Genomic DNA, 26,040 nt, shown 5'->3' on the forward strand with positions numbered 1-26,040 from the left:
TTGAATGAATGGTTTTAATATTTTGTAAGTCTATTTATACCTATTTATAATGTAATTTTTTAGGTTTCTAACTTTCTTTGTCTCTGAATATTTTTTCTAGGGTCAACGTCTTTTTGAAAAGTTGCTCCAACTGACTTCGAAAAACATTGAAATCAAGCTAGTGAGTGACGTAACAGCTGATTCAAAGGTATTAGAAGCCTTGAAATTAAAGGGTAAGGCCAAGGTTGATATGCTATTCTACCATTGGGTATTCTGATACAATACCTTTAATTCCATTTAAATCATTCCCTTATAATCACAATGGAGAATTTTTTAAGGGACAATATATATATTTTTTAATTCAAAAGTATAACTGGATAAGCAGATTTGTTTGCCACCATTCTTGGGATATGCTTTTTTAAAAGATGCAGCCTCTTCTTTGAAGGAAGTAGACACATCTCTCAACTATGAGACTTAATGTTGACTGTATGCCCTTGAAATACAACCATAATTTACATAATTAGGCAAAAATAGGCAAACTCACCTGGTAGATTAACTGTAAAATAGTCAAAATTCAGTTTGTCGCCCCCACACTTTGTATTACCACGTCAAGCTTAGAAATGTCCAAACTGCTGCCTTCTGAAACCAATGGCATTGGATTGTCAAATGTTCCACAGTTGTTGCAGGCTTTTGAGTAATTTTTTCAAGAAGGTTACCTATTTGTATCTGAATTTTATGTTTGTTTGTTTGTTTTTGTCAACTTGTATACACACTATGAGCAAGTTGCAGAAAAACTAGTCTGAGAATTTTCTTTGGAATCAGTTTTGTAAGATTAGTGGATGATATTTTCAACTTGTTCAGCAAAACATTTATATATATATATTTTTTTCTTTACATCATTCTTCCTTTTTTATACAATGTATGCTTTCTCCTCTCAGGTGTAGTCCCCGTAGAATGCCCTCCACCAATTCAACCATGAGCCATCCCCATAGCCTTGGGTTCTTTCCTACCCTATTTGGATCCAACATTTGATTCATTTCATCAAGTATGACATGATGAAATTTAGAAAAGTTTAATTAACCACCCTATAGATGATCTTTGATTTGACCAGGCATCCCAACCAAGATGTCAATGCCATTTCAACATGATTAATTTGGCTTTGATATGATGTTTCACCACACAAACACACTACACTAAATTTCCTAGTTAAATCATTTGTAGTCTGGCTACCACTTGTTTTTGTCAGTTCCCTTGTAGGAGCCGAAATAAGTACTTTTGCTGAGTGGCTTTAAAAAAGAAATGTCTCCTGATTTCATTAGAGTTTTTCAGTCAAGGGAATGACAATAAAAGGAAAAAAAGTCTTACCTGTTCCTGTCCTTGAGCAATTAAATCTTTTCCTTTATATCAGGACTGGAGGTTTTAACATGAATAGGAAAGAAATATGTTATCTTTTGACCTTTCAGAAGCTTTATACTCTTCAGAAGGAATTTGGAAAAGACTCCTTTCACATGTTAGGGTTTCCTCTAGTTTATTATTACTTGTTTTATGAGAAACTAAGGGTGACAGTCACTGAATGTTTTTCATTTTTCATTAATACCTTCATTTGACAGATTCTTTTTCCTTGACTTATAAGATGTAGAAAATACATCTGATCCTTCAGTATCTCCATTTAGCACTGTTTCACGCTGGTGTTTTTGGGTTTGGGTACATCCAGGTCATCTGCAATACCATTTACTCTTGTTTCTGATTTCTCATCAAAGTTATAAGGATGACTAGACTTCCTTATATCACTCCAACATTGTGTAATGTGTTTTTAGCAGATCTTGTTTAACTATTCATAATAGCCTTATAAGAGTAGTACAGAATAAGTAACCCCTTATCTGAAGTGTTAATATCCATAAAGCTCTTTGCAGTTTTGCGAATGAGGAAAACAGAAGTTCTTAGAGTTATGTGACTTGTCAAAGACTCACATGTGGAATTTCCCTTTGCCTCTCCTTCCTCTACCCTCTTGGTCTTCTCCAAAGGTACCTCCATCTCCATACTATCCCCCCACAGGGGTTTCTCAGGTATCACAGCTGCCTTCCTCTGGACATGATGTTCACAGCTACTGGCAGCAATAGTGGGAATGGAAATGGCAAGAGTAGTTAGATAACACATGACACTGCTGGAATTTCTCTTTCACAATGTTTTATTTATTAGCTTATACAAAATAATCTACTGCCATTAAATTATAATTTACTACAAAGAAGAATCTTTCCCTCTCTAAATACTTTATTGATATATTTATGGAGCCATTTCTCATCAAAGCAAACATTGGATTTCTTCTTCTCCTGCCCATCAAATGAAAATATTCCTCATGCTACATATTCTTTAAAATAGTGTAGTTAGATGTAGGTGTCTCTGAAACACTCACTGCCTGATTCATGACTTTAAAGATAATTCCACCGAACATGTACACAGTCACTTTGTAATCTGTCTCACAATATTATCAAGACAGAGTAATACTGAAATAACTTTCTCATTTTGTTTTATCTTCACTAACTAAACTAACTTCCAAATGATTTTAGTGATTTAGAAAATATTACCATGAATTTATCATCCATACGAAAGCCTTGGAAAGGCATCAATACGTACGAGGCAGTGAAAATGTTTTCCAGGAGAGGACAAGGCTCTGATCTTAATGTGTTTCACCTGATGACATTACATCTCAGAGTCGTGATGTTTAGACATTCTGGGGCATGTTTGATGTCATCTTCCCCACATTTTAAGTGAAAATACCTTCTAAAAATTGGAACAGACTATGAAGCAAGTAAATGAGCCAAGTGGCTTTTCCATCAGCAGAAGAAAGTTGAAAGTGATAAAGCCTATTGGAAGATAAATGGTCTAATTATTTTATCTTTGTTTTTCACCTTTAAAACATTTTAGTTATTCTTGATGCCAAATTTTAAAATAAAAATTATAATCCTCTTGTCAAAAATTGCTGAGATTTTTATTAAAATGACATAGATTTTCTAGATTAACTTGGAGAGAAATGACACATAATCTTAAATCTTCCACTCCATGAACATGGGAAGACTATATTCTTCTCTCTTTCTTCTTCTTTTTTATTTTTTGTTGTTGTTGAAGTGACATTGATTTATGTCCTTGTTAGTGTTTTGGAAGTAAAGGATCTCCACCTTCAGATGTAGTTACTGTGGTAAACCCACCACTAAGTCATGCATATCCCTCCCTCTGTGTTCACTATGCTCTCTCTTCACCTTGATCTTACCCCTCTTCCTCTACTCCCTCCCACTCTGTATTCCTCTGGTCTATGGTCAGCTTTCAAGTGCTGCTTTTAAAGATTGTCTTTGGCCCTTTATTTGGTTTCTTTATATTCTACATATCAGTGAAACCATATAGTGTTTACCTTTCTTCTCCTGCTTTATTTGGCTTACCATACTCCTTTCCAGCTCTGTCAAATTGCCAAAATTGGAATGAGTTTATCGTTTATAATCACTAAGTAGTATTCCATTGTTTGTATATACCACATCTTCTTGATCCATTCATCTGGTTTTAGGTGCTTTGGTTGTTGCCATAGCTTGGCTATTGTAAATAGCACTGCAATAAATATGGGAGTGCAAGGTTCCATTCACACTAGTGTTTATGTATTTTTGGATAGATACCCAGAACTTCTAGGTCATATGACATATCCAGTTTTAAACTTTTGTGAAAACTCCACACTTCTTTCCATAGGTACTGGCCAGTCTACATTCCCATTAACAATGTAGGAGTGTTCCTTTTTCTATACATCCTCACCAATACTTGTTGTCTGTGTTCTTTTTGATATTGTGTGAAGTATTATTTCACTGTGGTCTTGATTTGCATTTCCCTGATGATAACTGATAATGAATATTTTTCTCGTGTGCCTATTGCATGTCTTCTCTGGAGATGTGCTTACTTAGCTCTCCTGCCCATTTTTTCAATGTGTTATTTGTCTTCATTTTGTTGAATTATTTGAGCTCTTTGTTTATCTTTGGTATCAGTCCCTTGTCCAATGTATGGGGTAGAAATATTTTTTTTTCCCGTTCAGTAGGGTGCCTCTTTATTTTAGTTATAGTTACATTTGTTTTACAGATGCTTTCTAGTTTTATGTAGTCACTTTTTTATTTTTTAATTGTGGGTTAGCTCCCTGGCTGGGGGATCAAACTCAGGCTGTAGTGGTGATAGTGCTGAGACTTAACTCTTAGGCTGCCAGGGAGGCTTTGTTTTCTAACTCCTTAACTTGAGTCTATGTTTATCTTTGGGTCTCTGGTGCATCTCCTGGAGACATTAGAAGTTTGGATTGTTTCCTATTCCAGCCAGATATTCTGTTTGAATTGGTGATTTTAGTCCTTATATATTTAGAGAGATTATTGATATATGAAAGTCTGTTCCTGCCATTTTGTCCTTAATTTTGTTGTTCTACCTATTTCTTTATTCAGTTCTTTGTGAGTATTCCTCAATTTGGCTGATATACTAGAGTTCCTTTTTAACATTCCCTGCATGGGGGGTTAGTTTTGCAAACTCCTTCAGTGTCTGTTTATCTGAAAAAGCCTTCAATCTGTGCTCACATGTTTCTTCAGAGAAGTCTTATATTACACTGATCAGGGTTCCTCTATAAGTTTTCTCCTTCCCCTTGTGAAATTCAATATCATTTCTTTGTCTTGACTCTTGAAGATTTCATGAATATATGTCTTGCTGTATGTCTCATTTTGTTTAGATACCCTGGTCTTTTAGCTTCATGATTTGTGTGTTTAGTTCCTTCTCCAGGTTCAGGAAGTTTTTCTCTACAATTTATTAAGTATGTTCTCTTCCTTTTTCTCTCTCTTCCCCTTTGGGGGTTCTGTTATTCTTATATTCCCTTTCCTCATGAAGACGGATGTTCTCAAAGTGTTCTTAATTATTTTTATTTATTTATTTATTTATTTATTTATTTATTTTAAATAATAAATTTTATTTTTATATTCCCCCATACAACTGCACATGCCCCATTCTGACCCCAATCCCTCCCCTCCCGGCCCCCACCCCCCAAAAAGTGTCTCTGGTTCATAGTTTTTTGTTGATTTTGATTTTCACTTTCTTATAGTTATTCATTTTCCTGATCACTTATTTAAGTTTTCTAGATCCCTGCTATGAGTGAGACCATCCGGTGTTTTTCTTTTTCTTTTTGGCTTATTTCGCTGAGCATGATCCCTTCCAGCGCCATCCATGTTGCTGCAAATTGCATGTGTTTATCTTTTTTGAATGCTGAGTAATATTCCATGGTATATATGTACCACATCTTCTGGATCCAGTCATCTATTTTTGGGCATTTGGGCTGTTTCCAAAGCTTAGCTATTGTAAATAGTGCTGCTATAAACATAGGGGTGCAGGTGTTCTTTGGAATTGATGTTTCTGTGTCCTTTGGGTAAATTCCTAGGAGTGGAATTGCTGGATCATATGGAAGCTCTATGTTTAGTAGGTCCAGAAATCTCCACACAGCTCTCCATAGTGGTTGGACCAGTTTGCATTCCCACCAACAGTGCAGGAGAGTTCCGTTTTCTCCACAACCTCGCCAACATTTGTTGTTGCTAGTTTTTTTAATATGTGCCATTCTCACTGGTGTAAGATGGTATCTCATGGTAGTTTTGATTTGCATTTCCCTGATTACAAGTGATGTTGAACATTTTTTCATATGTCTGTTGGCCATTTGCATTTACTCTTCAGAGAAGTTTCTTTTTAGCTCTTCTGCCCATTTTTTCACTGGGTTATTTTCTTTGTTGTTGTTGAGTTTCATCAGCTCTTTGTAGATTTTTGTGATCAGTCCTTTATCATTAGTGTTGGGTGCAAAAATGTTCTCCCAGTTGGTGGGGTTTCTCTTTGTTTTTGTTATTGTCTCTTTTGCTGTGCAGAAGCTCTTTAATTTGATGTAGTCCCAGCTGTTTATCTTCGCCTTCACTATCACTGCTTTGGGTGATGTGTCTGTAAAGATGTCTTTGATATGCAGATCACGTAGTGTTTCGCCTATATTTCCTTCTATGTATTTTATGGTTTCAGGTCTTATGTCTAGTTCTTTAATCCATTTTGAGTTGATTTTTGTGTATGGTGTGAGGTAGTGGTCAAGCTTCATTCTTTTGCATGTAGCGGCCCAGTTTTCCCAGCACCATTTATTGAACAAACTTTCTTTGCTCCAATGCATAGTCTTTGCTCCTTTGTCAAAGATTAGTTGACCATAAATCTGTGGGTTTATTTCTGGATTTTTTTTTAAATAATAAATTTTATTTTTATATTCCCCAATACAATTGCAAACGCCCCATTCTGACCCCAATCCTACACTCCCACCCGCCACCCCCCAAAAAGTGTCTCTGGTTCATAGTTTTTTGTTGATTTTGATTTTCGCTTTCTTATATTCATTTTCCTGGTCCCTTATTTAAGTTTTCTAGATTCCTGCTATGAGTGAGACCATCCGGTATTTTTCTTTTTCTTTTTGGCTTATTTCGCTGAGCATGATCCCTTCCAGCGCCATCCATGTTGCTGCAAATTGCATTTGTTTATCTTTTTTGAATGCTGAGTAATATTCCATGGTATATATGTACCACATCTTCTTGATCCAGTCATCTATTTTTGGGCATTTGGATTGTTTCCAAAGCTTAGCTATTGTAAACAGTGCTGCTATAAACATAGGGGTGCAGGTGTTCTTTGGAATGGATGTTTCTGTGTCCTTTGGGTAAATACCTAGGAGTGGAATTGCTGGATCATATGGAAGCTCTATGTTTAGTAGGTCCAGAAATCTCCACACAGCTCTCCACAGTGGTTGGACCAGTTTGCACTCCCAACAACAGTGCAGAAGAGTTCCTTTTTCTCCACAACCTCGCCAACATTTGTTGTTGCTAGTTTTTTTTAATATGTGCCATTCTCACTGGTGTGAGATGGTATCTCATGGTAGTTTTGATTTGCATTTCCCTGATTACAAGTGATGTTGAACATTTTTTCATATGTCTGTTGGCCACTTGCATTTCCTCTTCAGAGAAGTTTCTTTTTAGCTCTTCTGCCCATTTTTTCACTGGATTATTTTCTTTGTTGTTGCTGAGTCTCATCAGCTCTTTGCAGATTTTTGTGATCAGTCCTTTATCATTAGTGTTGGGTGCAAAAATGTTCTCCCAGTTGGTGGGGTTTCTCTTTGTTTTTGTTATTGTCTCTTTTGCTGTGCAGAAGCTCTTTAATTTGATGTAGTCCCAGCTGTTTATCTTCGCCTTCACTATCACTGCTTTGGGTGATGTGTCTGTAAAGATGTCTTTGATATGCAGATCACGTAGTGTTTCGCCTATATTTCCTTCTATGTATTTTATGGTTTCAGGTCTTATGTCTAGTTCTTTAATCCATTTTGAGTTGATTTTTGTGTATGGTGTGAGGTAGTGGTCAAGCTTCATTCTTTTGCATGTAGCGGCCCAGTTTTCCCAGCACCACTTATTGAACAAACTTTCTTTGCTCCAATGCATAGTCTTTGCTCCTTTGTCAAAGATTAGTTGACCATAAATCTGTGGGTTTATTTCTGGATTTTTTTTTAAATAATAAATTTTATTTTTATATTCCCCAATACAATTGCAAACGCCCCATTCTGACCCCAATCCTACACTCCCACCCGCCACCCCCCAAAAAGTGTCTCTGGTTCATAGTTTTTTGTTGATTTTGATTTTCGCTTTCTTATATTCATTTTCCTGGTCCCTTATTTAAGTTTTCTAGATTCCTGCTATGAGTGAGACCATCCGGTATTTTTCTTTTTCTTTTTGGCTTATTTCGCTGAGCATGATCCCTTCCAGCGCCATCCATGTTGCTGCAAATTGCATTTGTTTATCTTTTTTGAATGCTGAGTAATATTCCATGGTATATATGTACCACATCTTCTTGATCCAGTCATCTATTTTTGGGCATTTGGATTGTTTCCAAAGCTTAGCTATTGTAAACAGTGCTGCTATAAACATAGGGGTGCAGGTGTTCTTTGGAATGGATGTTTCTGTGTCCTTTGGGTAAATACCTAGGAGTGGAATTGCTGGATCATATGGAAGCTCTATGTTTAGTAGGTCCAGAAATCTCCACACAGCTCTCCACAGTGGTTGGACCAGTTTGCACTCCCAACAACAGTGCAGAAGAGTTCCTTTTTCTCCACAACCTCGCCAACATTTGTTGTTGCTAGTTTTTTTTAATATGTGCCATTCTCACTGGTGTGAGATGGTATCTCATGGTAGTTTTGATTTGCATTTCCCTGATTACAAGTGATGTTGAACATTTTTTCATATGTCTGTTGGCCACTTGCATTTCCTCTTCAGAGAAGTTTCTTTTTAGCTCTTCTGCCCATTTTTTCACTGGATTATTTTCTTTGTTGTTGCTGAGTCTCATCAGCTCTTTGCAGATTTTTGTGATCAGTCCTTTATCATTAGTGTTGGGTGCAAAAATGTTCTCCCAGTTGGTGGGGTTTCTCTTTGTTTTTGTTATTGTCTCTTTTGCTGTGCAGAAGCTCTTTAATTTGATGTAGTCCCAGCTGTTTATCTTCGCCTTCACTATCACTGCTTTGGGTGATGTGTCTGTAAAGATGTCTTTGATATGCAGATCACGTAGTGTTTCGCCTATATTTCCTTCTATGTATTTTATGGTTTCAGGTCTTATGTCTAGTTCTTTAATCCATTTTGAGTTGATTTTTGTGTATGGTGTGAGGTAGTGGTCAAGCTTCATTCTTTTGCATGTAGCGGCCCAGTTTTCCCAGCACCACTTATTGAACAAACTTTCTTTGCTCCAATGCATAGTCTTTGCTCCTTTGTCAAAGATTAGTTGACCATAAATCTGTGGGTTTATTTCTGGATTTTCTATTCGATTCCATTGGTCTGTATGTCTGTTCTTGTTCCAATACCATGTGGTTTTGATGATTATGGCTTTGTAGTATAGTTTGAAGTCTGGGAGTGTGATGCCTCCATTTCCTTCTTTTTTTTTTTCAGGAGAGCTTTGGCTATTCGGGGTTTTTGGTGATTCCATATGAATTTCATCAATAATTGTTCTATTTCTTTGAAGAATGCCATTGAGATTTTGATTGGAATAGCATTGAATCTGTAGATTGCTTTTGGTAGGATGGCCATTTTAATAATGTTTATTCTTCCAATCCATGAGCAGGGGATGTCTTTCCATTTCTTTGTGTCTTCTTCTATTTCTTTTAACAGTGTTTTATAGTTTTCTTTGTATAGGTCCTTTACCTCTTTTGTTAGATTTATTTCCAAATATTTGATTTTTTTGTTTCGATAATAAAAGGGATGGTTTTTTTTTATTTCTTCTTCTTCACATTTATTGTTTGTGTATAGGAAGGCTACTGACTTTTGCGTGATGATTTTGTATCCTGCCACTTTACTGAATTGATTGATGAGTTGAATTAGTTTTTCTGTGGAGATTTTGGGGTTCTCTATGTATATTATCATATCATCTGCAAATAGTGATAGTTTGACTTCTTCTTTTCCTATTTGGATTCCTTGGATGTCTTTCTCTTCTCTTATTGCTCTGGCTAGGACTTTCAGTATTATATTGAAAAGCAGTGGTGAGAGTGGACATCCTTGTCTTGTTCCAGATCTTAATGGAATTGCTTTCAGCTTTTCACCATTGAGAATGATACTGGCTGTTGGCTTGTCATAGATGGCCTTTATGATGTTGAGGTATGTTCCTTGTATCCCAAGATTTTCAAGGGCTTTTATCATGAATGGGTGTTTCACTTTGTCGAAAGCTTTCTCAGCATCTATTGATATTATCATATGGTTTTTATATTTCTTTTTGTTGATGTGTTGGATAACGTTGATTGATTTTCGGATGTTAAACCATCCTTGTGCCCCTGGAATGAATCCTACTTGGTCGTGGTGAATTATCTTATGGATACTTTGTTGGATTCTGATAGCTAAAATTTTATTGAGGATTTTTGCATCAGTGTTCATTAGGGAGATTGGCCTATAGTTTTCCTTTTTTGTGTTGTCCTTATTCGGTTTTGGTATTAGTGTAATATTGGCTTCATAGAATGTGTTTGGTATTGTCCCTTCCTTCTTAATTTTTTGGAAGAGTTTGTGAAGATAGGCACTAATTCGTCTCTGAATGTTTGGTAGAATTCATTTGTAAATCCATCAGGTCCTGGGCTTTTGTTTTTGGGGAGGTTTTTGATTACCATTTCAATTTCGCTGCTTGTAATTGGTCTGTTTAGGTGTTCTATTTCTTCTTTATCTAGCTTTTGGTGATTGTAGAGTTGTAGGAATTTGTCCATCTCCTCTAGATTGTTGAACTTGTTTCCATATAACTGTTCATAGTAGTTACTGATTATTCTTTTGATTTCTGCTGTGTCCGTTGTGATTTCTCCTCTTTCATTTATGATCCTGTGTATTTCTGCTTTCTCCCTTTTTTCCTTTGTGAGCCTGGCTAGGGGTTTGTCTATTTTATTTATTTTTTCAAAGAACCAGCTCTTGGTTTCATTGATCTTTTGGATTTTTTTTTTTAGTTTCAATTTCATTTATTTCTGCTTTGGTTTTTATTATTTCTTTTCTTCTACTGGTTTTGGGGTTTTTTTGTTGTTCTTTTTCTAGATCTTTGAGCTTCGAGATTAGGTTGTTTCTTTGAGTTCTTTCTTGTTTTTTGATGTGAGCTTCTATTGCTATATACTTTCCTCTTATTACTGCTTTTGCTGCATCCCATACATTTAGGATATTGGTGTCCTCCTTGTCATTCAATTCAAAGAATTTTTTAATTTCTTCTTTGATCTCCTCGTTAGTCCAGTGGTCTTCCAGTAGTGTGGTTTTTAATCTCCATGAGGTAGGATAGTTCCTTGCCTTCTTTTTATGATTTATTTCTAGTTTGATGCCTTCGTGGTCAGAAAAGATGGTTGGTATGATTTCAATCTTGGTGTATCTGTTGATGTTTGTCTTGTGCCCCAGTATGTGATCGATCCTGGAGAATGATCCGTGTGCGCTTGAGAAAAATGTGTACTCCGTTTTTTTGGGGTTTAGTGTTCTATAGATGTCTGTTAAGCCCAAATGCTCTAGGTCCTTATTTAGAGCTTTAGTTTCTTTACTTATTTTTTGTCTTGTTGATCTATCCATTGTTGATAGTGGTGTGTTGAAGTCTCCCACTACATATGTGTTTTCTCTGATGTCTGTTTTCAGAGAGGACAACAGTTGTCTGATATATTTTGGTGCTCTTTCGTTTGGTGAGTATGTGTTAATGAGTGTTATTTCTTCTTGAAGTATTGTCCCCTTAATCATAATGTAGTGACCATTGGGGTCTCTTTTTATTTTTTTGAGTTTGAAGTCTGTTTTATCTGATATAAGTATAGCTGTTCCTGCTTTCTTTTTTGGCCCATTTGCTTGTAGGATTGTTTTCCATCCTTTGACTTTGAGCCTATTTTTATCTTTTGTAGCTAAATGTGTTTCCTGGAGACAGCAAAAGGTTGGGTTTTGTTTCTTAATTCAGGCTGCAACTCTGTGTCTTTTTATTGAAGAGTTTAGTCCATTTACATTTAGAGTTAATATTGATATGTTAGCATCTGTATTTGCCATTGTGTTTGTTTTTCCTTTGATTTTATTTATTTATTCTTTTAATAACATTTTTTTTTTTTTGGTCTTCTTTCGTTGTTATTCGTCCCTCTGAGGTTCTGGCTTTAGGATTCCTTGTAGTATTTTTTGGAGTGGGGGTTTAGTCGTAATGAAATTCCGGAGTTTCTCTTTGTCTGGGAAGGTCCATATTCTTTCTTCATAGAGGAAGGAGATCTTTGTGGTATAGAGTATTCTTGGTTGGCATCTGTTTTCTTGGAGTCTGTTGACTATGTTCCTCCACTCTCTCCTTGCCCGTAGTGTTTCTTCAGAGAAGTCTGATGTCAGCCTGATTGGTTTTCCTTTGAATGTTATCTGTTTCTTCCCTCTTGTCAGGTTCATCACTTTTTCCTTGTCCTGGATTCTTGGGAGCTTTACTATTATGTGTCTTGCTGTGTTTTTCCTTTCGTCGTGGAAGTTTGGTGTTCTTCTTGCTTCTTGTATATCAATTTTCAGCTCCTTCTTCGCATTTGTGAAGTTGTCTTCAATTATCTCCTGGAATATTTTCTCTTTTCCTACATCTCTCTCCTCTCCTTCTGGAATTCCTATAACTCTTATATTTCCTCTCCTCATGGAGTCAGATAGTTCCCGAAGTCTTTCTTCGTTCTTTTTCCTTCGTACTTCTCTTTCCTTTTCTGTTTTGGTTCTTTTTATTTCTGTGTCTTCAAGAGTACTTATTCGTTCTTCCATTTCATCTATTCTGCTTTCATTGCTTTTCCCAGAGTTCTTTAGTTCCTCCATTAATTCTTTGATTTCTTGCATTTCTTTTACTTTCCTCTTTAGGGACTCAATTTCATTCTTCTGACCATTGTTTTCCCTCTTTAGGGACTCAGTTTCATTCTTCTGACCATTGTTTTCCCTCTTTAGGGACTCAATTTCCTTCTTCTGATCGTTGTTTTCCTTTATGACTTCTGCCACTTTTTTAATCAGGTCAATTTTAAATTCTCATTCTGGAAGGCTCAGAAGTTCTTCCAAGTTACTGTCGTTGCAATCTGGAGGGTGGTTTTCTTTTTGTGGTGTGCTTCTTTCCTGAGGAGTTGTTAGGTTGCGTGTGGTTCTTCTACTCCCTACTGTCTGTTTTCTAATTTGTCGTATGCATTGGGACACTGTGTTGCTCGGACTGGCCGTCATCCTGGGTGAACTTCTCCGCTCCCCTCTGGCTCTTCCAGGAACCATCTCTGGCTTCTGGGGAGCTTTCTGCTGGTTTTAGGCAGTCTTTATTGAAGAAATGTCCCTGTTCTAAACTGGCGAAGCGGGATGCAGTCCCTGCGCATCCGGTCTCAGGCACACTCTTCTGCGTGCCCGGTCTGCCCCGGACGTGGGTGCCTGCTCCCTCTGTGGGCTCAGACTGCTGGTTTAAAGGGGCCTGGCGTGGGCTAACTTCCCAGCTAGCCACTGGGTCCTCCAGAAGCCTTCTGCCCTTTTCAAGAAGTCTTAAGAAATTTCCCTGTTCTATGGGGTGTTAGTGACTTTTTTTCTGGTCGCTAGGTGGTGCCAGAGATCTCTCCTATTGTCCTTGGGGGGCTGTTTTTCAACCCTCCCACCCCCGTGGGACAGGGAACAGAGAGCGAGAATGGTAGGGTAAACCTCAACGGCTTTGGGGTGCTGTGTCTGCCTTGTGTCCCACCGACGTGGAGAACCCACGCCCAGAATTTCGTGCCCCGGGTCTCAGTTCAAAGCCCTCAGGTCCAGGACACGGGCTGTAGCCCAGTTCAGTGGCACGGGAATGGCGCCTTTTGCACCCAGCTCCCATGCCTGGGTGCCTGGTTCCTGCTTACTCAGTGAGGGACTTTCACCCCCGTGAGGGCCTCCGCGCGTCTCCCCGCAAGCCTAGGATGCAGGCTCGGGGACCTGGGCAGCCGCGATCCTGGTCCGCGTTTGCTTTTCAAGTGCGCCAAGCACGCTGCTTTTCCGTGCAAGCTTACGGGCAGCCCTGGCTGTGTGCGTGTCTCCCGGGGTTTTTGTTCTTCTCTAATGGAGCCCGGAGCCGTTCGCTCACCGCCGTGGGGAATCCTGCAGGGTTCTCCACAGCTCCCGTTCACGGGGTGTGGTGGCTGCAATAGTTCCTTTCCACTCACAGTCCCGCTTGCTGCGTAGTTTGTTCTTGTTGGTCGTTTAAGTTTGTTGTTTTCCTCCTCTCTGCGGGTCGGAGTGTGCCTACTCTGTGGGTGGGGGAGGGGAGTAGGGTTCTGCGCTTCCCTCCCTTCTAGTCCTCTTTTATGGCAACTTTCTTCTTCGGGCAGTTTGCTGGCGTCACCCGTTTGTGTCCCACTTCTCAATGGGACCTGCCGCTTTTCCTCCCTATTAACTTTTTTTAATGGGAGATCTTACTCGCAGCGTCTCCTCGCCACCATGTTGCTCTGTCCCCCTCCTTAATTATTTTTAATTTCATTTCTCTTTTCTTCTTCAACCTTGCTTCTTTGTGCATTTGCATCTTCAAGTTCACTGATTCTCTCCTCCATTTATTTTATTCTATTTCTGTAGCTTTCTACAATGTTTCCATCTCCCTTATTAAACTTTTAATATCCTACAGTGCCATTGTTTTCTTATTTGAATTATCATTTTTGATTTTCTGTTCATTTATTTTGTTTCTCAGGACATTCACTCACTTTTCTGAATTTTCTTTTATGTGTTTGACCTGTTATTTTGTGTTTTCTCTGTGTTCTTCAATTTTTTTTGATGGCCTCCTTATTTTTATTCTCACATTCATGCATTAAGCTTTAGATAACATAAATGGGGTATATATTCCTAATATTTTCTTTAAATTGTAACCATGTCTATTTTCACCTTTCTATTCCATTTCCTCTGTCTTGACTTTTCTTTAAAAAAACAAAAAAGAATTATTTATACAAGCACTGGGTACAGTCAGAAGCGTGGGAGGGTGAGAGAATTCACCAGAGCCAGAGCGGGTAACAGAACAGGCAGACTAACGAAATATACTGCTGAGGGGAGCAGCGGACGTGGTAGGAGAGGTCTGTCATGCCATGTAGGACCCTCGCCAGTGGCCAGGGATCCAACCAGCATTGCAGAGGCTGTGGGCAGCTTCACAGCCAAGCTCTCAACCACTGCCCCACCAGGGGAGGCCCTGTCTTGACTTTTCCAGTGCTGATTATTTCTACTTCTGTGGCTTCATTCATTATCCATGTGCTGATGACACATACATTCTTTTACTTGAGACTCTGACTCAAATATTCAAGTACAAATTTAACATTTCCACTTATTTTTGAAATTCTTCCAAATAATCAATTCAAAATTAAATTTTGCAGCCTCCTTCTTTGCCCTCAGCATTCTTTTAAAATATAAATAGCATGACCATATTTCCACCGTATTTCCACCAAAGAACCTAGAGTTATCCTTTGTCCTAACCTCTAAAGTCAAAATTATCTGCAATTCTCATAGAGAGTTAATGTAAAGATCTCAAGAAAATTCATTTTCCCCTCTTTATCACTATTTTTAATATATGTCTTTATCACTTCTCTCTTGAATGATTTTTAGTGATATTCTATCAGGATTTCCTGCCTGCAGTCTTACTATATTTCATTTCCATGAAATTGTAAAAGATAAACTGAGACATGTTAAAAAGTTCAAGTGTTTATTTTAGCAAAGAACAATTTTAATAAGGCAATGCTAAATCAGAAGTGGTTAAGAGTACCTTTTTAACAATAGCCAGGGCAAAGCCTTATAGAAGTAAAAGAAATTATTTGATTGTCTACAGCCTGAAGTCTAGTTGGCTCTTTGTTACTGGCTGTCTTTGAGTTGTGAATTCTTAATTTTCAGGCATTTACAATAGTAGGTTTTGGTTTGGTGTTTGTAGACCACCAACACATTAGAACCACCTCTGTCTGAATTTTTCCTTGTTTAGTTAATTTAACTTGCTGGTCCTAAAATCCAGCAAGATCCGCCTGCCTCTTACTTGCCTTAACCTTTGACAGCACTGGCCATCACTTTTATTAATTTTTTTGACACATAGGGCTTATATGCTATTAATAGTGTATTAGTTAATTTTAGGTTTTCCTGGGTGATTTGGAATGTATTCTTCAATATGTGTTAGAATAAAACAACCAACACATCAAACTCACTTCTCCCACATACCCTTAATGAGAAATGCCTCTTCCCTTTGTATCATGTTTCCCTCTCTCCTAGGATAAACCACACCATCCTATATGTTTCTACTTTTAGGCTATAACCCTAATGAAGGCAAGGTAGAGACTAGATGTCTGATACATGATGACAATAAATAAATGTCTGCTATAGAACAATCCAAGCTTCGGGTCTATGGTACATCACAGAGTTTTCAGATTGGGTTTTGGTTTTTATAACACTGAGAATTTTTCTGTGAGGGAGACCAGACAGTGTAGCAAGTTGTTAAATTTAAAATCAGAAGGTCTAGAATCACTGATCAATTTTGTCTGGCATCATAAATACCTGAAGGGTGTGGATAAGATAACTTTCTTTGTACTAAGAGCTCTATGGGGGGGGGAAGATTTCTCTGTATTTAAAACTTTGATGTTTCTCAATGTTATGCTAATTAGTAATTGATAGCATAAGCATTTTGAAAAATACAGGTGTTATATAAATGTTAGTTTTCATAGAAATGTATGTAGTATCTGTCTTCTGATAGCAAATCGTAAGAAGGTCGCTGAAAGGTTGATATATTTCAAGCTAGTGTGGCTTTCATTTCTTGTGTCTGTCCTAAGCTCTGTGTAAAACAGAGATAGGAACTTTATTTTAATGTTCTTTCCACACAGTCATTTGCCCAGCTGTAGGATGGATAGGTATCATGCTACAAAGAACATTTGCGGTTTACTATAGTTTTCCAAGTTCTTCATTCTATCTGTAAGAATAATTAACTAAACTTATGCAAATATTTGAAATGATTTCTGTATAAAAAATCAAGTATTAATGTTTGACTACACATGGGTTTTGCTGATGCTTTTTCAGCTTTCCTTGGAAATGGGTTTGAGGGAGTATAGACACATGAATGATTATGTGAAATAATTAAGGAAAATAGTAAATTATGGTTCCTCTTGAGGAGAGGGTACATGTAAAGAAACTATAACATGGTTTGAAATAACTAATAAATACAAAATAATTACATAACCATAAATTTCTAGAACCAAGAACAACAATAGTTCAAACAGTGCTTTAATAATATTTATAACAACTTGATAAGCACGAAGACCAGAAGTACTACAGGTCGCAGAAGTATTTGTGCCAAGGTTGGCCTCAGTCTCAGCAGAGACATACTCATGTGGAGTAGGATCCTGCTGCAGCTAAGCCCTTTTTCTCTAGGACTGTTAGCTTTAGATTGCCCCAGGAACTGCTCAGAGTTAGGCTCACAAAGATTACATACAAATGTGTGCACTTCAGCACAGTTCCTAAATTAGAAAGACATCAGATGAGTAAACTGAGAGATATTCATATCTCAATGCCAATTATTCTCTAAAACTCAAATTGAGGGAGAATAGCCACTGAAGTGGGAAAATGCTCAGACTATATCTATAAGTACAAAGCAGCAGTCTACTAAAGAAAAATCCTGAATTATTTAATGTTGAAAAGATCTACTCTGGTGTGTTAAAGTGGATTACTTTTGAGTGATGAAATTACTAGTGATTTTATTGTTTTGGAGTATGTGTCTATACATGTGTGCCTGTGTGAGTCTTTTCTGCACAAGTGTAGGATCTAGGCTATAAACTCAGATTCTGGAGTGGGAATATATTCCTTAGCTACATGGATAAGGTCTGTGACCTCTCAACTGTCAGTCTCTTGATTTCTATAACAAGTTAATAATAGTAGCTACTACATAGATTTGTTCTAAACATTAATGAGATAAACCATATAAAGTACAGTAAGTCCTCACTTATCACCAATAGGTTTTTGGAAACTGTGACTTTAAACTAAAGGTGCATAATGAATCCCCTTGAATTAGTGAGGATTGTTTTTTATCTCAACTGCATGTAACAGAACTACACTGAACATTAAACAAATGATGTTATTTATGGACTTGTTTTGCCATAGTACCTGATATAGGGTTTCAAAGTATTTTTTCAAAAATAATTCATCATATTTTATGAAAGGGAAAATGCTATCAAGGAAGGAAGTGAAGCAGGAAGAAAAGGAGTGGGGGCTGGAGGCGGGACAGGTGAATTCACTCTAACTGCTGCTCTAGACACTTGCCAGCAGGGGGCCTGCGAAGGGAGGTGCCACAGTGCTGAGCCTCAGGGCTGGCACAGGCTGCTCTGTTCTTTCTGTGGAGTGAGTGGCCTCCAGAATCCCTCCCTGTCCTCACCCACTATTCTCCCAGGGAAATTCCCTTATTTGGATCTTAAAGGACTTCTCAGCTGAAAATGCCAACAGTTATAAATATTGGATGAAAATGAGCTAAAAGTACCAGTGGGGGTTGACTCTTTCCTGTGGTTCTGAGGAGGGTTCTGTGTCAGGATGATTTAACTCATCTGACAGGCTTGCAAATAGGTCTGCGTTGCCTCATGAAGTCAGTCTCATCCTTTCCCCAGGGAAACCACACACACACCATGCTGAGCAGGCTGCCCTTAATTTGAGACTGTTATAGTCAACAAAGAGACTAAGGAATGGATCTAATTATTCACAAATCAAAGCTGAAGAGAAGGTAAATGCCAACTTGCAAAAATGAAGAGTCCATGCTTCTGTGTTCCTGTAAGTGAATTTCCTATAATTGTGCCTAAGATTGTTCATGCTTCAGCTTGGGGAAGGCAGTCTTGAAAGAGTAAAAGAACCAACACTTTTACTCTGGTTTTATTTTTCCTTGAATACAAATTATGCTTATCTTTCAAACTGACCTTCTCCAAATGGCTTCTTTTCTCTTTACTTTCCTAATCCATACAAGTCAATATTACAGAGGTTCAAGTTTAAAAAACAGTCTTGTAGGCTATTGGAAAGCTACAGCATGGAAATTTACTTGAAACACTTTTTGAGGTTCCTGGCCTGGTCAGTAATGATAAAACTTGTTTATAACTTGCTGAACTGAGTATATTTTAAAGATTGAATTGGTTTACTTTTTTTTAAGATTTATTTATTTATGCATACAAGAACTGGGGTACAGATCAGAGGTGTGGAGGGTGAGAGGATTCACCAAAGGCAGAGTGGGGAAAAGAACAGGCAGATTGACTGAAATACACAGCTGAGGCAAGCAGCGGGTGAGTCAGGAGAGGTCTGCTGCACCTGAATTGGTTTTCTTTAATGATTCATATACCAGATAGTATCCAATAAAGCAGATAGAAAGGATTTCCAAAAAGCTGTACAAAAATGAAAGACTTTTATAGGCAGAAGGGGGCAGAAAAAGAAGTTTCTAGCAAAAAGTAGAATGTTTCAGGCAAGATCACAGGAGGCTAGCAGGTGGATTACCTTACTAGTACTGACCAGGTATTTCCAGATGGACACAATAAAGATTATATTCCTGTGAGATTCTGAAACTACAACACAGTTAATGTATTAAAACTGCTGATAGCGAGTTTAAAAAAGTGACTCCATTTTGGGCCTCTTCTCTCTTATCATAACAAGAAATAATTAAGGTTCTGGGTTCCATTTGAATTTTTCATATTTCATTCTTATTCTGATTTGAAATTTCAAATAGAACTTTATGTTGTCATTGGTTGTAAATCTCAGTGTAAGCCCCTTCTCTTCATGTCTGCAGTTAAAAACTACCTCATTTTATTTGCCCTTTAGGAATAACTGAGAATATCATCCATTTCTGGATTCCAGAAAGAAGTGATATACTCTAGGTCTCTTCTCTGATTTCATGACAGACTCTCCTTAAACTGCATTTTCTGTTTGCATCCCACATCCCCATCCTCACCCAGTCTTTATAGTCACCTAAGTCAGCGGCAGCAGGCCTCTGACACATGTGCTCAGGGTATATCAAACCCCCATTGTGGCACAGCAGACCTTCTCTATGGCAACCTCAAGTAGCTCCCTTCCTAGTGTTATTGTTTCAGGGTTCTGGTTAGTTGTTCATATAAAATTGCCTGAGGGCCTCCCCTGGTAGCGCAGCGGTTGAGCGCTGGGCTGCAAAGCTGCCCGCAGCCTCTGCAGCACTGGTTCCATCCCCGGCTGCTGGTGAGGGTCCCACATGGCACGCAGACCTCTCTTGCTGCACCTGCTGCTCCCCTCAGCAGTGTATTTCGTCAGTCTGCCTGTTGTGTTCCCCGCTCTGGCTCTAGTGAATTCTCTCACCCTCCCGTGCTTCTGACTGTACCCAGTGCTTATATAAATAAATAAATAAATAAATAAATCTTAAAAACAAAAATTGCCTGAGATGTCCTTTTTTCAGTTTTGTTCTTTCAATATTGGTAAATGAGAGTTTAAGATACTTGAGAAAGGGGTGAGGCACCCAGTGATAAAAAACTGCCTGCAATCTCTGAGAGGTGGGATTTATATTCATTGCTGACTCTGTAGAAACTTCCAGATTTGATGTAATAATAGAAATTACTAAATGACCTGTACCTTACCAAAACAGTCATCATAATATAAATAAAAAAAAACTATATTCAGCACATTAGCAACAAAACGGTAGTTAATAGCAATAGTTGCGACAACTAAAAATTAGTGTCGTCCTTTATATTTTGCCCTTCATTTAACCTTTAGGCATCCCTAAGAGGTGAATGTCATTATTAGTTCCACTTTAAAGATAAAGAAACTGAGACAGAGAAAGGTAAAACCATGTGTCTATGGCCCCCTACTTAGTGGGCAAGAAAACAGGTCTGTTGTTTTAAGTCTTAACACTGCACCCCATGTTTGTGATTTTACTCAATATTCTTAGATCTTTGTAAATTATACATTTAGCAGATCTTAGATTATGACATAAAAGTCCATCTTCTTCTGGTTAGTAACCTTCAAATTAAATGAAAAAAATCTAACAAATCTGACTTTAGTACTACTATGAATGAAATGTAGCTGAGCTGTTTTATGATATCTATTTTGAAATTTGACAAAACATGGTTGTTTATTCTTAGCAAAGCATGCTGAAAAATATGGGCTGGCACCATTCCCAGCTCTTAGGTAAAGGTGCCTATTGTGATAAAACAAGACAAACTCAAGATTCCAACTCAGAGGCACTGATCAAGTTTGTTTGTTTTTGTTTTTTCCCTCAGTCATCCATCTATTCTTTCTCTTTTTTTCTTTTAACAAATATTTATTGTGCTTTCATAATGCATCACTGATGAGGCACTGTAGTGGCAGAAAGCAACGGAACAGAATCACTATGATCCTATGCAGACAGGTTAAGGAGAGTCCTGGAGCCCTTGGTGGCTTTTTCAGGCTTTTATTGGGATTTTACCAGGTATACAGAAGGCAGGGGTGCAGTGCGGGGGGAGGGCACAGAAGGCTGGTAGGCCTCCCAGTCCCCGGCAAATCTTCACTTTTTCCTGGGCTCTCAGACATTCTCTTGTGGTCTTGTGCACTCTCTTTTGCTTCTCTTTCTCTGCTGCTTCTGCTTTCTCTCTTCCTCTGGTGGTTCTGTTTCCCTTGACACCACCCTTATAAGCCCAGTCTCAGCCCAAGTAGGTGTACCCACCTATGTATGCCCACACCCCACTCCAGGTGTCTGCCATCAGGCATGCATTCAAGACCACTGGGATCCATTATTTTTTTTTTAAGATTTATGTATTTATATAAAAACCGGGGTACAGGCCAGATGCACAGGAGGGTGAGAGGATTCACCAGAGACAGAGCGGGGAATAGAACAGGCAGACTGACGAAATACACTGCTGAGAGGAACAGCGGGCATGACAGGAGAGGTCTACCATGCCATGTTGGACCCTTGCTGTCCAACTGGGATAGAACCCGCACTGCAGAGGCTGCGGACAGCTTCACAGTGCTTGCGCTCAACCGCGCCATCAGGGAGGCCACTGGGATCCATTATTAATCCTAATGGCGGGAGGTCAGAAAAGTCTGATAATCACTTACCCTACAGGCACTCATGAAAATGACTTGATATGATTTGTGTTTTTAAAAAACCCCATATAAGATGTTGTATGGAAAATGGTTTGGAGGACAGTTGAGATAATGGGCCAGGACTGTTGGGTTATCCAAGGAAACAGAAAGGTTTACTTAGTCTAGTGAAATTAGAAATCAATAAATAATTCTTTGGAGACAGAACTAGCACACCTTGATTATGTAATGGATATGGAGTAAAGTTGAGGAAAAGACAGAAATCAAAGTTGATCCCAGGGTTTTGGAGTGAGCAGTTGATTAGAGGGTGTTATCATTTACTGAGATGAAGAAGATACTATTTTAGAAAAAATAAGTTTGGCACTAGGGGAAAATATGGGCATAGTGTAATCTATTTTGTGCTTATTAACTATGCAAATAGAAAGATTAATTTGATGTGGCCACTCATATAAATATAGAGGACAAGGAAGAGTCAAGCCTATGGATATGATTTGGGAAATCACCATTATAGAAGTGATATTTACAGACACATGAAGAGAAGACTGTTTTGAGTATTAATAAAAAATGGGACCCAAGATCAAGTCCAAGGACTTTCCAATATTTAAAGATTTATGGAACTGGAGACACTACAAGAGAGACTGAGAAGGAAGAAGTGAGGTAAGAGGAAGAAGGAAAGGTGTTGTCTAAGCTCTTGAAGGAATAAAGTCAGTGAAGACTCAAGAAAGAGCATAGAGTATTTTGGTCAATGTAACAAGGGAGGCAAGATTGAAGTGAAATGAAAATGAATAGTTAGATGAAGAAATGGAGGCAAATATTAATAACTCATTCCAAATGTTTTTCAATGAAAATACACAAAGAAATAAGAAGGAAGCTACATGGGAAGATAAAAGCCAAATATATTACAGAAAATAAAGGATCATCTCATGACACTGAGTGTTCATTAGAAGTTCACTTTTTAATATTAAATTAAAATGAATCACTATGTTTGTGAGACTTTCTATAGCAACATTTAGTTGTTCTGTTGTAAGATTAGGGAAGGAAAAGTGCAAAAGACTCGATTCATTTGAATTTGAGATTGTTTAACAGGAAAATGTTAAACAAAGAGAAAAATGATCATGAAATGCAAAGCAGATAAAGAGGGAGTTTACAAGAGTTACATGATGGGTAGTAATAATGTTATGAGGTCAGTCATTTGGAAATCCTTTTTTAAATTATTTTTAAGATTTTTTTTATTTATGCATACAAGAACTGGGGTATAGGCCAAAGGTGTGGGGGGTGAGAGGATTCACCAGAGACAGAGTGGGGAACAGAATAGGCAGACTGACTGAAATACACTGCTGAGGGGAGCAGCGGGCGAGACAGGAGAGGTCTGCTGTGCCAAGTGGGTTGCTCCTTGGCCGGCTGGGGATCGAACTCGTGCTGCAGAGGCTGCAGATTGCTTCACAGTGCTGTGCTTAGCCCCTTGCACCACCAAGGAGACTCAATAGTGCTGTGTCTTTAAGCCCTGAGCCTCCAGGGAGGCCCAATTTGGAAATCTTGATGAACTTTAAGGAGGGGCCTAATGCAAGTGAGCTAGTAGAATAGGAAGTAGAATTCAGAAAACATATCTTAAGATCAACATTTCAAATACATAACTACTGTTAGAACAAAATCTAACATGCTGTGGAATGGGGAATGGGTTACTAAAGAAAAAAAGACACAAAAGATGGATAAAGATATGAAGGTAAAGTAACTAACAGGATAGTTGAATGTGTTGTCCTTGTGGTTGTTGAAGTGACAGTAATGCAGAAGTAATGTCAATGAGGAGGGAATAGCAATTAACTATAGTGTTTAATAAATGACAGAGAACCAAGATATGTAAAAAGTATAGCAGCAAGCGGTGTTAATGAGTGATATAGCCAACTGTCATGAATTTTAAAATAGCTTAGAATTTTGAAAGATGAAAGAAATGTAGTTTAGAAATGGCAAAATGCAAAAAGAATACCTGCTACACTTTTAGCCCTAACGTATGAGAATTATAACAGATAAAACAGCCTTCCAATAAGGAGACTGCAAATGAATTGATGCCCCTTTGAGACTAATCATCTTGCAGAGAACTATGAAAGCTGGATAAAATACAAACATATAAAAGAAAGCTATTTGAATGTATCATAGAGCAATTAAAGAATTCATCCTTGTGATGCCTACATCTGAGAGAAAGATAATTTATTAAGATAAGTCCTTTATTCACTATCAACTTTTCTTTTGAGGCATTTATGAATTACAATATCAGAGGATTGAGATCAAATAGAAAGCAGTCTTTGCCAGAATATCACTGAACTGAGGAGACAAAAAATAGAATTTTCTATGCAAATTCCACTACTCAATCAGAAATTACAAGTCAAGTAAAGGCACAGGAGCAAATAACTTACATCCAGTTGAAAAAGGAAAACACAAAAAAAAAATTACAGATCTAGATATCAGATAGAAACTTTGACATCAGTATAATTAGTGTGCTTAAGGAATTAGATAAGAGAATGAATAATTTCACAAGAAAACTACATTCTATTTAAAAACTGGAATTTCTGGAATTGATAAATATAGAAACTGCTATTTTGAATTCTATAGAAAGGTTTAATTGTAGATTAGACACAACAGAAAAGAGAATTAGTGAATTGTTAGCCAACAGAAAATATTTATAGAGGTATATCACTGACAAGAAAATGGATAGAAAACACAGAAATGAGTAAAATGTGGACTCTTTTTAAAAGAAGAAAAATAATTCTATATGTAAGCAAATTAATGAAAGTAGAAATGGAAAACAGAAGATAAATATGTGGACACATATGATTAATGAATACTGGCTCTACAGAACAATAGTAATGTCTTTGGTATCTAAATTATGTCAAATTTAAATAGCACAGTACCCCTCCCCCCAAAAAAAGTGGAAAACTGTGTTTGCAGTCTCACATTTTGCACAAGTACCAATTGAAGAAACAAGTAACTGTAACAATTCAAAGAAACAGTTACTGTAGTCACTAATATATAAGGTTTGATAAACAAAACTAATTGCAAGATGATGTTTTGAATCCAAATATATAGGTAATGATATTACATGTAAATTCTCCAAACATTCAATTAAAATGAAAAAAATCAGAATGAATAAATATATGTACTGAAACATTATTTACAACAGGACCGCTTAATACATTTATTAGGACAGAGGAGTTTTGATAGTTAAAGAAAATTATCTTGCATGCAATAATAACCAAAAAAAATTATTCAGCAGATTTTCACAAGAAGAATTTAAAAAAATATATTTGACCATTTCACACTGATTTTAAGAGTCAGGAAAATAGGAAGATATCCCAATGTAATTTTTTGAGACTTAAGAACATTCCCAAATAATAAAAACTGGAGTGGTAGGATAAAAAGAGACAAGTTTGCAATCATGTTTAGAAAACTGAAAACAATTGAGTAACCATATAAAAACGTAGGTAGAAATATGGAAATTTAATGATTAATACTTGAGTGATAATTTTATATATATATATATATATATATATGCAGATCCTGTTTATGTGAGTTTTCTTTCTTATTTTCTTAGTGAGTGTAGTCAGAAGTTTATCTACTCTGTTTATTTTGTCAAAGAACCAGATTTTGTTTTCATTAATTTTTTGGAATGTCTTTTTAATTTACTTTTTATTTCTGCTCTGATTTTTATTATTTCCTTTCTTCCATTGGCTCTTGTCTTTGCTTCTTCTTCTTTTTTTTGTAGTACTTCAAAATCAGAGATCAAGTTTTTATTATATTTATTTCTTGTTTATTGATATGGACCTGTATTGTTATTTACTTTCCTCTTAGTACCACATTTGTTATGTCCCATAGGTGCTGGAAGGTTGTTCTCATTGTCTATGACCATGTTCATTACTCATGCAAATTGATATATATATATAATATATATATGATATGTCTATATATCTGAGAATGAGCACTTGATTGGTAAGAAAGACATCTGCTGCAAAATTTACATTAAGTAATATATGAAAGTCTTTTCAGAAATTGATATTTTATTGATTGCATTTCTTTTTGATAACATTTAAGGCTCACTAAAATTTGCTCCAAGCTAGTGATAAACTAGGTTTTATAATCATCATAAAAAAACACACATGTGAATATATTTTAGGAAAAAAAATGATTAACACTAAATTCATGACAGACAGTGAGTGCATCAGTGGAAAGTGGTAGGGATACAGACTAAAAAATGAACATACAAACATGTATGTTCATGTGGGATTTCTCACCCTAAGATTATCAACATCTAAACAATTTAAGGGTTTTTTGGTGGGAATTATTCTGCTCATTGCAGCGTGCTTAGCATCCCCGAACTCTATCCACTGGATGTCAATAGCACTGTCCTTGACAGTTCTGACAACCAAAAGGTTCTCCAGGTATTGCGGCATGCCCCCTTGGAGTAGGTACACAATCACCATTTATTGGAAGAATTGTTTCAATTGGATTGGCAATGAAATAGCTTTCTTGAGGTGGAGGCCTG

At 37.2% G+C, this 26,040-nt stretch overlaps 1 protein-coding gene across 2 annotated transcripts in view; it reads left to right on the top strand.

Annotated features, from left to right (window-relative positions):
• The window catches only part of PLD5 (phospholipase D family member 5), a gene marked incomplete at its 5' end in the record, with an annotated part of 439,585 nt that overhangs the window by 280,570 nt on the left and 132,975 nt on the right, over positions 1–26,040 (top strand). For both annotated transcript variants that reach the window (XM_084253047.1, XM_084253048.1), the window contains one exon: positions 101–212. In XM_084253047.1, coding sequence (XP_084109173.1) covers positions 101–212 — 112 coding nt within the window. The remainder of the gene's footprint in view (positions 1–100; positions 213–26,040) is intronic.

Source organism: Talpa europaea, assembly GCF_964194135.1.
Source record: "Talpa europaea genome assembly, chromosome: 14".
In the NCBI taxonomy this organism is placed as follows: Eukaryota; Metazoa; Chordata; class Mammalia; order Eulipotyphla; family Talpidae; genus Talpa; species Talpa europaea.